The following is a 14,381-nucleotide window of genomic DNA, read 5'->3' on the forward strand; positions in this document are numbered from 1 at the left end:
TGCAGCGATCTAACTTCACACTTCACACTCTGGTCGTCTTTGCTGAAGGGCTGCTCCCTGCTTTTCATTATACCCTAAAACGCTTCATTATTTATGGCCTATATAGCCTATAGCTTGTTTGTTCTTGTAAAACCAAACAAACAAGCACGTAAACCATGCTGTGGTTAATCAATATAGTCTGAGACCAACTTTCACCGCCGGTCTTATTTATCTAAGTTTCACTGTGCAATATATCCATGAACACCAATTTAAAATGTACTCAAGAGACTCAAACCTAATGAACCTTTTGCACCCACTTTCAGGTGTCTTGGTAGATCATTGCACACTTTACATTCAGCGATGTACAAATACACAGCTTACAAACAGAATGAGACATACATGTGTAAAACGGAGTGACACGTGTTTTTAAGTTATCGTACACGTGAAATAAGAGAATCCCTTGTTAAAACATCAGCTAATGGAAAGATGGATGAAAACTGATGATTCCCCTGTTGATTCCACTAGTTTGTGAGTGATCATGTTAGGTTGTATGAATACAGAGATGGTCATGTGAGAACTAAAACAATGTGCAATGGCAATATAACAACATATAGACTACATTTGATTTTAATAACATTGGGACATTTTTATCTTTTTGGCAGATTTGGGTAAATGACAAGTTAAACATATAGCTTTTAGAAAAATGATTTCCCTGTTGTTATATAAAACATATGGAATAAGGGCATCCACGATATATATCCCATGTGCACTATGAATCACATCAAAATGGCAACATCCACACAAACAGAAGAATAGCTTCTTTGTTTGCTGTTGTCTTGTCAAATGGAGTCCATTTTTGTTTTCCATGTGATGCACATGCAGTCGGTACCAGTCGTGCGGACACAAGAAATTGGTGAACACACCGACATTCTCGCAGAGCTTCGCTTACACCCACTGACGACGTAATGCACGCCATGCGAACCTTCATGCTCGCAGAAGACGGAACACTGACTTCAGGTGTAATGTGCACCGCTGTGATGTACATCATGAAATATGGAATACTAAGGCACTTGCAGGAAAACATGGACGCCGCTGTCTGGAGACAGCAGTAACTCCTGCATTAGTCATACGGTAGCATTAAAGCACGTCATTACACCTTTCTGCCTTCCTGTTCTGTCTTATTCCGTTTCCTCTGTTCTCTGTGTGATGGTGGATCTGCATCAAATAAAGCAGGCAGCAAATCGGGTCTTGTTACGATTATTTCTATAAACATCCCTGTTCTCTTGGAGCAGCTCTGCTCCGTCTCTGCCGTTTCTCTCGTGGGAGCGCTCGGCTCTTCTCTCATGGCTGTTCAATGCATCTGTGCATGAATAATAGGCCTCCCTTGGAGATTCTCAACTGCAAAGGGTGTGCTGTATATAACATCATTATTAGTTAGGAGCCTTGATAATTAATTACACTGTACACAGGCATTGAAATACTCCTATTAATTATGAATATTATATTGGGGGTATGATCGCATATTCACTGCAAACGTTTAGTTACGAGACCTTTTTGTTGTTAAGTGATATTACACATTCATCCGCTTTTCAAAGGCGATATAATTGTGTCAGTGATGCTCTCGGATTGATTGATTGGTTGTCGAGTCTTAATATATCCCTGCACAACAAATAGTATAAACAGCATGGGTTGTTTGTTTGCACCAAGATGCATGCAACCCACTCAAACTTCCTGTCCTTCATTTGTGCTCTCAGCCAGCTGCTCATAGGACTTGCAAATACACTGAGAAGCTGGTGAAAATTTGCATCGCACACAACAGCTCAGATGTGAAAAGTTGTGTGGAAGAACACATTTCCTGAGCTTGCTCTAGGAGGAAAGTGGAAAATTCATGCAGCCCTGAGCTGCATGCGGCGACTATTACCCCTCATTATATTACTAATCATGACTTTTAAGAGGCTGAACAATAATCGTGAATCAAACAAATGGCAACTGGTATCGGCTGCTACATTATAAATAAGCGGTGTAAAGGTGAATTACTCACGCTCGCCATTTCGACCATTTGTGGCGATTATGATTCCCACTGGCAGGGTATATGAGCGCCCACAGTTTGGCTGTATATGGACGAGATATTCACTGCACTTTTCTGGACGCCATGCCATCTTCCAGTAAAAGGACAAAAGTGTTTGAGTGCAGCGCAGTAAAGTCTGATGTGCTGTGTACAGTTCATGTTTGTAATAGGGGCCCTTTAGGAAAACTAACGTGATTGATACAGAACGTAATCTTTGCAGCTTTGCAGAAATGGAGAGTTATGGAGAGATATTAGGTTCTGAATTTGCCTACTGACTTATGATGTCTGAGGCACACGTCTTCCACAGTCTATTAAATACGGCTCAGTGATATGATGAAAATGAATAGTAAATCCTGACAGAGAGGACATATGGTCTTCGGGTTAAAATATGGCGTTTAAGTTAGAAAGTGGCATCACATACTTAGCACGGTGAACACAGAGCCCGGAATCAAATCAATTACATTTGATGAATTCAGAGCCATATTGAAAAGCAAATGAAAAAATACGGCAGCTGGCAGACGTAGACGTCAGCTATAAAATGGTTGAATTGCTGTTTCTGCACCTATCAGCAACATGTATCTAGACTGTCGGTTCTAAAATTGAATGTCTGCAGCTCCCAGCGCCTCGAACCACCTTTTTCCTCCGTAATAATGTTATGGTTTTCTCTCATTCAATTTCCAGATGAGTTGGGTCATGGAGAAACTGTTTCGAATCAGATGTGTCTCTGAAATATTGCATTAATGCTTCATCTCCAACGGAGCGCTGCAGGCTTCCGGTCCTACAACCTGGAAATAAGTTAGCATATTCACACTTCTGGTTCCCTCATCCTGAAGTTGATGGGTTTTTAGAGGGGGGGGGGGGGGTTTGGTTAGAGGCCAGAAATAAGGTCTGCGGTCGACAGAAGTTCAAGATTTGTTCATGTTTTATTCTACGACACACAGTGTGTCAGTTGATACAGAGTTTTTAGGCTTTTACATGTTTTTAAAGAGGTGCTTGTGAGCAAGTGGCTCAATAAAACCACTGAGGTTGTCAGGAACATTAAAGATCATCAGGCTGAACACGAAAACCAATCTACTCACTGGTCTGTCTTCACAGCCCGGTGTTTGTACTCACACGGTTGCAGACCAACTATCTTTGCAGAAAGGCTCTTGCAGAAGAGTCGGAAGTTGGAAGCTTAGTGTGGGTGACGCTGAAGTCTTGCAACCATGGTTTAGTTCATTTATAGCCTAAGGTTAGCTTTTTAGTTCTGTTGATTTGAATAAGCCCTAAAAATAAACACCTAACCCCAACATGTAAACTTCATAAACCTTTGTCAGAGCTGATTTTCCGCAGTAAATTAAAAGCCAATGGAAAACCCCATTAGCTGTTTATCAAGGAAATCAGGCTGAGGCTAACTTCTGCGTGGCCCTCAAATTTACAATTATACCTGTATCAGTCTAATGAAAAAGACACTTCTCATAATTGCACAATCATTTGTAATGAATACACCCACAGATTTCCATGAGATTGTAATTGTGGCCTTTAGTTTTCACAAATTAGCCAGGGTTTTCCTATATTGCCCCATGAGACCTGTAATTGTATTCGCTCAAACACTTGTATATTGAATGTTTATTACATTTAAAGTTACAGACTTAAAGATTTTAACAAAACGAAACCAAATTATAATTGTTAATGAATGGCGTTTTTTCTGCTTTTAGTGTATTCCTGCAGTAATGAGCTGATACTGTTGTAGTTTCAATTGGTAGTTGCAGTCACAATTCCAACGCTTGATTCAAATTGCTTTCACATTGCTGTTGCATTATGGGTAGGGTAGGCATCAGGTTTTGACACAATCTCTTGTTCTGATGAAATGAAAACACATGACTCTAACATGTCGGTTATTCTTTGAATAGACTACCGTTACTGCCTGCACTGCTTGTGTGTATGTATTCTTTATGAAAAAACCTTGAGTCTGTCCTTCACTCTTATTGTTACAGCATTAGATAACAGTATTCATGCTTGTTAGCATTTTGCATATGTGCAGGTTTACAAGACTATGCTGGTCTCTCATCCCCCATTTACATCTGCAACCACACTCAAGGCTATGCTACTTAATGGGTTGGAGAAAAAACACACACAAAACAAATGGAAAATCCACACCACTGCTGGGCATGTTGGGTGGGGCATATTTGCTGGTTGTTTGAAACGCAATTCACAGATGCAGTCATCACAACATATCCTGTTTTTTTAACATTCCAACATCTGATTTGTGCCACTATGTATTTTAGAAAAATATTTTACACCTCTGCAATTGCATTTAGAGTACAGAGCAATTCAATTATTACACACATAAATATATGTGATAGGATTATTTTGCAGAGAATTTAGCCCTTGCATTTCTTTTATGACTTGGTTTATCCATTACAGCGAACGCTTTCTGCTCCTCAGTTCAGTTTCCATTCTCGTGTTTATTCTGCTTTGCTGCAGATCTGGAGCAGAGCAGTGTTAACCTTGGTCCCTGGTTTCTGTTCTTACATGTCGTCCTCCGCCTCGTCCACTCGTTTCACCCTCGACAAAACTAACAGCAATGATGAAGATGATGATAATAATAATGATATAATCATAATATTAGCATTAAAATTCACCAGCAGCATTTGGGCAAAACCTACAGTACATGCAGTGGGAGAGATTGGTAGTTTGTGTGCGTATGATAGTACATGCGGTGTAAGTGAATGTAGGCCTGCCTCACTATCATCCTTGAGGGTAATGTAATATGTGACCTGGAGGAAATTGAACTTTCTCTGATAGGCCTTCTGATGCCCCTGTTCCTTTGCTTTCCCTTTCTGTCACTCGTGCAGCAAAATAACAAACACTGTGTTGCCTCTGACTGCAGCGGCACACGATGATGCCATGCTTTCTGTTTAATTCTGTTTTTTAAATACTGCATGTTGCTCGACGATATCATCACTGAAAGAAGCTCGCTAAACAATGTTCCCCACTTGAGACATCTCTCTGGAAGCATTAGCTGCTGTTTGCATCGCCACAGCCAGACAGTTCCTACACCAACATGGGGGCCCCGGAGGACGGAGCGCGGCAGATTTTTTTACCCAGAGTGTGTCGGGAGCATGATGAGGGGTCAGCTACAGTGCAATTTTTCTAGCATTCCACTTGAGAGCATACAAGGTTTTTGGCACTGATGGTCATAGCATTAGCGAACGAGGTCACTACTTCAGTGGTCAGAGGGGTGGAACAAGACAATGCTTTGAAACAGCGCTGTATTTAAGATGCATGGCGGCAACTAGTTCAGGATGGTTAGACAAAATCTAAAAAAATATCACAGCAGAGGCAGAATATGAAATGTGTGAATGTTAGTTGTATAATATTACAAGTTGGAAAATCAATTTGTCAACATTCGCAATTATGTGATTTTAATATCTGGCGCACTCAGGCAGCGTTTCTGTTTGGCACCTGGAGAAATAATTTATTATTTAGATTCAGGGCCTGAACTTTCATAAATCCATATTAACGAAAAACACAAAACAACACTGAGTTTAAGTTGCTGGTTCTGCTTTTTGAAGACTTCATCTGAGGACTAAACAGAAAGGGTGGGAAATGAAATGCACGCTTTGAAATTACACCAATGCATCAGTGTAGCCTTCTGAATTAATTATCTTGATGTATGTTTTTACTGTAGCTGTGTTTCCATCAAACTGCCAAAAAAATGAGGAAGATTCTTTTTCATGAGATGGCTTGTTGTGAATATGGAGTTTATACGATTTTAATCAGATGGTTTATAAAGTGATTAAGTCATTAGGTGTCAAATATCATTATGTTAACTATAATTCAGAGTATATTCATTTCTTATCCATGGCTACTGAGCCATAAGCAGTGACTTGTCCTTGAAGGCAGATTAACATTTTCTCATGGTGGTAAGATGGACTGAAATCCTAAATTTGTACTACACTTTATCGTAAAATAGCAAATAGTCTTATCAATTACTGATAATATAGATAGATCATAGAAAAGACATAGCAAAAACTTAATAGACCATGATGATGGTTTCAAATTGTCTAATGAGATAGCATTGATTTAATATAAACACTGGAGAAGTTAGAATCAGAGAATGTCATTGACGCAAAATTATAGTAACTTATAGTTTGAATTATTATATTGTTGCAGTACTAAAAACTCATATCTGATTTAGTACTAATTGAACGCCATCCAATCCCATTATTTCACTTTGTACTTTTTTATGCCCTGGATGACTCCTCATAGTCATATTGTCATCATCGTGATTTCTTTAAACACAGTAATGCTGTGTGTAAGAGCTGGTCACATACTGTAACCAGTGCACTGAGACAATACATGTAATATAACCTGTGTTTAGGATGAGGAGTGTGAGGCATTGCAGCAGGGTAGGTGGCCTATAAATAGCCATAGCCCAGGGACCTCTAGAAGTCTTTGACTAGCCTTGACACAAACACACACATATCTGTTAGATTAATGTAAGACTCCCAAAAATTTAGATAGTTCAGCTGACGTAATTGTTGCATTTGTGACAGTTTAGGAATTTAAAGTTTTATTTTTTCAAACGCTTTCATGCTTCTGTGATAACGGTTACATAACAGAGTACTATAGTGAACATTATGCCAATCAATGTTAATCTGTATGCACTCTTCACTCTGCATTATAGACACGAATGGTAAATCATAAGTACTGTCCGTATCGTTATGTTGCAGTAAATTAGATTTGCTGCTCGGAAGCACATACTCCAGAACAACCTACAGTACAACATCCACAATGGAGGTTATTGGAAATTTATCAGTGGCTTCTTTGAAGTGTTTTCTTTTTAACGGGCCTGTTTGATCACAGGCTTTGCTGTGCCTGTAAAAATGCCTGGTCCAGAATGATATGGCTTTAATAGCGCAGCAGTAATTCATCACATTTCAGACCCTTTGCAACTGACAAAACTGCTGCGCTGGAGAAGACACTACAAATCCATTGGGCCCCTTTCTCTAGGGCATAAAAGGGAGTCTTAGGTCAGAAATTTTCAAATTGCGATATGTATGGGATCTGGTGTCAACTGATGACTCTCGACTGTTAATACCCTATGTCCCTGAACACAAGGAATATCCATTTTAGAAAGCTGAACAGTTTATCGAGAAAATTCTGTGATGATTGTCCTATATTCTCAGCACCCGTGAAGAGAAGCGCCTCTCTCTAACTCTTTACATAGTTAGTGCCTGCTGTTATGTCCCACTAAATATAGTACAGTGTACAAATCACCTTTGAAACAAATCAGCTCCCTTACAATGAGTGCATCACGCTGCTTAAACAAACAAGACCCTTGCACAGAGAGATAAAGAGATTTGCAACAATGATTCATCACACCATTGATGTGTGTTTGCAGCGTAACAAACGCAGGTCTTCTGATGATGTAGCATCATGAAAAGAAACATGGGGAAAGGGCCAACCACTACTGATACTGATGGAGTGATAAAGGGATTAATGATGCACTGAGGCTGCAGCACATTCACAGTTGGTGAAGAATCTATCAAGCCACTCTAGACCTCCAATGGTGCCACCAACATAAACCCTGTCTATCTCTAAAATGCCAAAACGACAGATAAAAACAAGTAAAGCATATTCTTGACCCTTGACATTGCCAATGATGCATTAGTGAGGCAGCAAACAGAAGTTGAGGATGTTAGAGGGAAACGTCTTACCATGTCCTCCTCTGGTAAGAAAAGGCATCCTGTTGATGGCAATAGGAACGGTGCCGTGCTTATTGTGGAAATGGTGGACATGGTGCGTGGTGCTGAGACTAGAAGACACACGTGCTGTTCCAGTCTGGATGGGGAGTAGAGTGAGCAATGCAAACCAGAGTACTAGTCTGGAACAATAACTCAGGCCCATGCCTATGCTAAAGTGTGAACAGCTCCTCCGCTGTCCGAGCACAGGGGCGGCTACAAAGAGTCGACCCATGTATATTAGATCCTCGTTGGCCCAGGACAGACAACTTGGCCAAGCTTTGGCCTCTGATAGCTCAGCGTGCAGACCACGGGGCATCTCAGAGATAATCTGGGCCCATTTCTTTCATAATCCCTCTGGTTTGGTTGACGATGCTGCAGAAATATCCATTAAAATTTGTGAGAAAAAAATAAGCAAAAATGTATTTTCAAGATGAAGCTAAAGAGCCACCAGCTTATCTAGTCTAACGTTTTGCCATGACGAAATGACTACTGCACAGAGAAGCCAGCATTAAAAACTGACTGAAGACCATTCCAGATCACATTCTTGTGAAAGTGAGCCGAATGTTTCCGAAAACGCAGGAAAGATACACATCCAGACGGAGAACGGAGACGAATCCACCGCTAATTTCAAACCGGCATGTTGCTGGACCATGATATTCAGGCGTGAAAAGTGGCAGGACGGGGCTTCATGTGACAAGAATTCTGATAAGAGTCTCCATCGCCCACAGGTAGAGCTTGAGGACAGCTGAGCCTGCCCACTAAGAAGAAGAGTGCCGCTCCACCGCAACAGCAGAAGACATCATCACACGCTGCTGTGGGAAACTGGATCATTTCATTAAGCAAAAAGGACAAGGAGATAAATATACGCACGAGGGAAGATTTTCAGCGATGAAGGGTGATGCAGGAAGCTGCGCTTTTGTTCCCCTTTAGCCAGGGTAATGGAAGAGAACAGAGATAGGGAGGTGGGGGGAGAAGAGAGAGAAATAGAGAGAGAAAAAGAGAGAGAGAGAGAGAGAGGGAGCGGGTATCTGCAGCAGCGCAGTAAAGGAGAAAATCCAGAAAATAAATAAATAATTTCTCAGCAGCTCCTCATTCCCTCTCTCACAGACGCAGCAAATCCGGCGAACGGTAACCTCTGGTGAAGGCAGAGATCCCACCACAATGCAGCCGTGACACGAGTCTTTCTATTTCAAATGATCCTTCCCTCGCCGCTCCACCTGCTCAGTCTCATGCAGTAAAAGACTGCTGCTGCATCCCCCTCACTGCTGCTCCTTTTTTTTCCATCCCTTTATCCTCTCCTCTCCTGTATCCTCTCGTCCAGATCTGCTTGTGCCGCCTCAGACCGAGCGCGGTGAACGTGACAGTTGCATATGTCTCTGGAGGAGGGCAGGTGATTCTCCTCAGCTCTGCCAGAGACCGAGATGTTGCCTTGGACTGCTGCACCAAAAAAAAATTATGCTAATCAAAAAAGGACTACCGCTCCATTATGAATCCCGGATGGATGAAATTCCAGAACAGTGGTGGATCCCAACACAAAAAAAAAATAACCTTGGCTTGGAGGTGTGGTCTAATAAAGGCCAGATAAAGGAGGTCTTCTATAAAGGCATACTGTAGTCAGAGGCTCTGATCCAGCGATGCACAGCATGCGCCTCCAGCGTGTGTTTGTGTGCGCGCGCTCGTGTGTGTGTGCGTCGTCTGAGAGAGAGAGTCTGTGCAAATGAGTGTGGGGCTAGAGGGGGGGAGTCGGGGGGTGTTTGAGCGATCGCAGGAGGGAGGGAGGAAGGAGGGGGGGAGACAGGAAGAGACGGCGAAAAAAGAGAAAACAGGCAGCCACGGAGCAGGCACGCAGGGGAAACGGCGAGGCAAGAAAATGGGCTGTGTGAATAAATACATGCTATACGGATTCACAGCACACGGGCTTGCAGGGTCCTGGTAGTAACACGCAGGAATCATACTGCAGAGGAGGAGCCTGATTTAGGTGAGCTGTCAGAGCTGTTACAGAATCAACACAAGGGGTTATTGGTATGGACGTGCTCCTATAACATACCAAGCTGCAATAGGCATGAATGGCAGGAACACAAACTCCTGTCAAATTGATATCATACAGCTCACTACCCCAGGATGAGGAAAGCTACACAGGCTGTGGTATGTAATCCATTTTGAAGATTTATCAAGAGCTTGCATCAAAATTCAATCTAAAGCTTCTCTTTTCCAAGCTTTGCACTGTGATACCTTTGCTGTTTTAACACTCCAAATCATTTTTCTCTAATCCGTGCGCCTGATGTGTTCACCTTATATCAGTATACAAGTCACCCCCCTGTCAGGGAGCTCAGCAGCTCTCTGCTCTCATGCTGCTTAACCATGCAGAACTTATTCCTCTGCTATGAGTGATATGAGTTCGGAGGTATTCTGACAGTTTCCGCCTTTTGGGGTGGGGTGCAAACGTGAAGAGGAATCTGAATGTATTGACACTTGAGAGGATGAGCACGTTATCAGAAATGGGGAGACAAAGTGGAGGTGTGGAGGAGGTGGAGCGAAAAGAAACGAGAGAGGAGAGAGATTGCAGGGGAGCAGCGGAGGGAGAGGAAGAGGAAGAGGGACTGCATCTGTATCAGCTAAATCACGGTCGATAGAGATATCAGCTGGGATTGCCGAGTCGGTTGAAAGGACACGCATGGAAACAGGAGGACAGAGGCGACCCATGCAGCACCACCTCTCATAGTGACAAGAAGTCGACGCAGGCCATTACTCAAGCAGTGGAGGAGGATGGGGCGTGTGTGTGTGTATGGGGTGGGGGGGGTAGCACAGCTGATTGAACAAAAGAGAACAGAGGAGGGTTGAGTGCATAACACTCCGGAATGGCAAGTGCCCCAACAACATGTAGACATTCGTCTGCTGGAATTATGATCAGAAATAAATTGAACAATCGGAGTCAGAGGGAGATTTCCCTCCTAGAACCTCGTCTATTCTGTATGTGCTGGACGCCAGCTTAATTAAACTGTGTAGTTGCAGATCACATGCAGACACATTTACAGAGCTGACACAATTACACACAATAATCCTCTGCTCGTGGTTGTGTTTATGTGTTTTGTTCTGGATACGCGTCTTTATTTTGTTTTACCAATGACTTGTACTTCTGTGCCTTCCATGTGCTACAAGCCTGTATTTAAGTGTTCATGTGTCAAACAGTTATGTCATTGATTTGTTAAATATCTATGCTGATTGTCTGTGTGTACTTCTGATTTAGTTTTCAAACCTGTCCTTTTGTTGGTTTGATGGTTGGTTTGTTTCTTTGTTTGTAAGCAGGATGACACAAAAGCAACCAAGTGAATTTCAACGAAACTTCCAGATGCAGGATTTCGACAGAGGGTACTTTTTTGACATTTGTGTTGATTTCTCAGATAATAAATCATGGATCTTGATGAAAAAAAAAGAATCTGGCATAATTAGGGGACTGATATTTATGACTATGTCTAATTTGGTGAAGATCCAAATAAAAATCCAGTAGTGAATTTAAATGTGGTTTCAAACGGGGAGCTCAGCAGACATGTGTACATGTGTTTTTTGTTTTTATATGTTTTTTTTTACCATCAACCTGTCGGGAACTGCAGAAGAAAATTTGCCTGTAGGGCTAAATCTGGGACATTTACATGTTGGTCTTAAGTATGAATGTTAATTAATGGCATTAACTGCATTCTCTCCTTTCAATTTCCATCCATCCATTATCTATATTGCTTATCCTTTGTGGACCGCGAGGGGAGACTGAGCCGCTCACTGCTGACATTAGGCGAGAAGCGGGGTACACCCTGGACAGGTCGCCAGCCAATCACAGGGCGCAGAGAGAAAACAACCACTCACACTCACGTTCATTTTTAGAGTTAGATAGAATCAGCCTGTCTTTGGACTTTTAAATAAATAAACATAAACATTAACAATGGAAAAGTGTGTTTCATTTTTACCGTTAAAGTTTCAGCCTTTTCAATTAATACACTCACAACAAACGATTTTAATTTGAAAGTCTTGAAACCAGTTGGTTATTTTTTTCCCAATAACCGTGAGGACTGTGTATATGAGCACTCAGAATGGGATGATTTATGATCAGTGACTTGTTCAGTCAGAATCTCTGGCATGAGCGCATCTTTCGAGGCAGAGGATATCTCGATATCTCGGTGAGAGCTGTCGAGAATGAAAGAGTTGCATTAATCAGCTGACGTGCTTGAGGGTTGCTCAACATGATGAAAGCCGCCCTATCTGGACAACAAGGGGGAGGCTGGGCGACTGTAACCTTGTGTTGTCCTTGGTTACTTTATAAGTTGGGCATCCCACGCAGCTCGTCCTATCAACAAACAGCTCATAGAGCATACATCAAATGCACGTTTGATGTATGATGGTGTATTTGATGATGGGCTTTATTCTTAAATTAAATCAAATAGACTTCTCTTGGATTTTGAAAAAGGAACGACTCTCCCATATCAGCTCTTCCTGCAGCTTCAGTTCAATAAACCTTTGATTTGCATTTTCATATTTTCCTACAGGCTATTTGAAACCTTTCTTCCCCCCACTTATAGATCAGTTTGGCAGATCTCTCTGAATTTACATAATCACATTATTGTTGCCTATATGGAACAACATATAGCCTACGAACTACAAACTGGTGATGTTTAGATTCCTTTGTAGGAAAAATCACAAGAGATTTTTGCAAACTTGCAAATGACATGATGTGAGAAGACGTGCACAGCGTTTTAAAGACCTAAGAAACCTAAATGTGCACTGTTTGTTCTCAGGAGGATTTGTGAGAGAAGATTTTTCACAGACATCCAGTCTCGCCCCAGGGGGCAAAGTAGCAGGATTAATCATAGCACTTTCAGATTAATTACTCATAATGCGAGCATCCCCTGAAAGGCATGGCCTGCAGTTCTGATGTTTGGTTGATTTCATTAGGCTCAAAGCACCAACACCTAAAATAAGCCTGGCCTTAGATGGTGCAAGGAAAGGAGAGAGAATGAAAAATATCAAAGTGGGAGGAGAGGGTTGTTGGGTAAATTCTTGAAAGAGGAAATTATCAGAAAAGTCATTTGTATTGCAGGTGGAACAAAACAGAACCAGAACCACTCACTGATGCCAATTTTTTAAGATTATTAATTACACCCTGTCAACATGAATGCAGTCATTCTGCAAAACAAGCCACTAAAATGGAGACACCTTTCAAAGTGCCGATTTTCAAAAACTCTGGCGTCATAGCTTACTTCTGCCTGCTGTTGCTTTGTGAAATGAGGATGCGCCAGAAACAACAACATCAATGGCGCCTATACCGGTTTCTCTACGTTGGGTTAGCAGTGCTAGGTCTGATTAAAAATGTGCAGGCAAATCTAGCATGACTGAACCACATTACTGGTGGGTCCTGTCCAATATTACTTGGACCACAGCGGCATTCTTTAGTATTTGATGGATAGTTGGCGTAGACCTCATCGCTACCTACTGGCCCAGCTTGCTTGTTTGAGTGTTTATTTGTGTGCTCTTGTCTGGTTGGAGATATTTTGTAAAATGAGGTCATGTAGATGAAGTGGAAAATATCTGCAGTCGCGTAGAAAAGGCCTAAATCATTCTCTGATAACAATTGCAAACACTTGGAGGTTTCAGTTGTGCAATTCTTAACCAAATGTAGGACACAAATACTAGGGCGTCAGGTGACTACACAACAGCCCCAGAGTTCAGTGGATGAACGTGGGGCTCTCGATGCACAGAGTTACTCTCACAGAATTTTCTCCTCTTGATTCACGTCTAAATCAAACATGATCTTCCTCATTGTCTTAACCAACTTGAGGGTCTTGGCAGGCTGTGTGCAGTCTCCTCTGAAATGGCACTGCATGTGACAGTAGGTTGCACATTGTTGGCTGCACATTGCGCCGGGAAAAAATAGATTCTGTTTGCCTGTTTGCTTCAGCATGTCTCCATTGAAAGGAGGAGAGCTGCAGGATTCCTTGCGATGCATTATTAATGCAAGTATCCCCAACAAGGGGGACAAAAGGCAGCAGTCTATTCACTTCAATCAGGCACAGATACATTCCTAAATGTTTTGCTATGAACTGATGCAAAAGAGCAAGAGGAGCTGTTCCAAACGTCTTCCCTCGTCCACATTTTAGCTTTGGCCTTCGCAAATAAAAGTGCCAAAGAAAGCTATCAGCTGTCACCATTGAAGAAAGATAAATATATTTTCGCTTGGCCGATGAGTTGTTCCGCTCCACTCTCACCACTAATATTCATTTTGACTCTGAAAACACATTAGCAGGACACTTTGCCATAGATGTGGTCCAGCCTCTGTTATTTGCCTGATATAGGTTTGCATCACTGCTCATTGGCATGTTGGTCACAATATTAACTTTAATGAAAGCACTAGCAGAAATGCATGGCTGATTTTGCAGTTGCCATGGCTGCAAATCTTTAATGGAGGCTTGAGTTGTGTCCAACATTGTAACCCCTTTAGGAGATCTATAAGATGTGGAGAGTGATGTATGGCCTCAATTATGAAAATTTGCAGGCCAGCCTCTTTATATTCATGGTAAGATTATATTTTTATTCATTTTTATTGCACATTTAGGCCT

General features: G+C 41.8%; 1 protein-coding gene across 9 annotated transcripts in view; it reads right to left on the bottom strand.

The window, feature by feature from the left end:
* nrxn2a (neurexin 2a) overlaps positions 1-14,381 on the bottom strand; it is a 124,266-nt gene that overhangs the window by 21,116 nt on the left and 88,769 nt on the right. Inside the window, exon 1 of one of the 9 annotated variants that reach the window (XM_034605948.1) lies at positions 7,753-9,472. The exons of the other annotated variants lie outside the window; for them this stretch is intronic. Within the exon in view, the coding sequence (XP_034461839.1) occupies positions 7,753-8,095 (343 nt within the window). The 5' untranslated portion in view covers positions 8,096-9,472. Of the gene's footprint in view, positions 1-7,752; positions 9,473-14,381 lie in introns of those variants that run through there. 9 annotated transcript variants of the gene reach the window in all.

This window comes from Hippoglossus hippoglossus, chromosome 14 (genome assembly GCF_009819705.1).
Source record: "Hippoglossus hippoglossus isolate fHipHip1 chromosome 14, fHipHip1.pri, whole genome shotgun sequence".
Taxonomy (NCBI): Eukaryota; Metazoa; Chordata; class Actinopteri; order Pleuronectiformes; family Pleuronectidae; genus Hippoglossus; species Hippoglossus hippoglossus.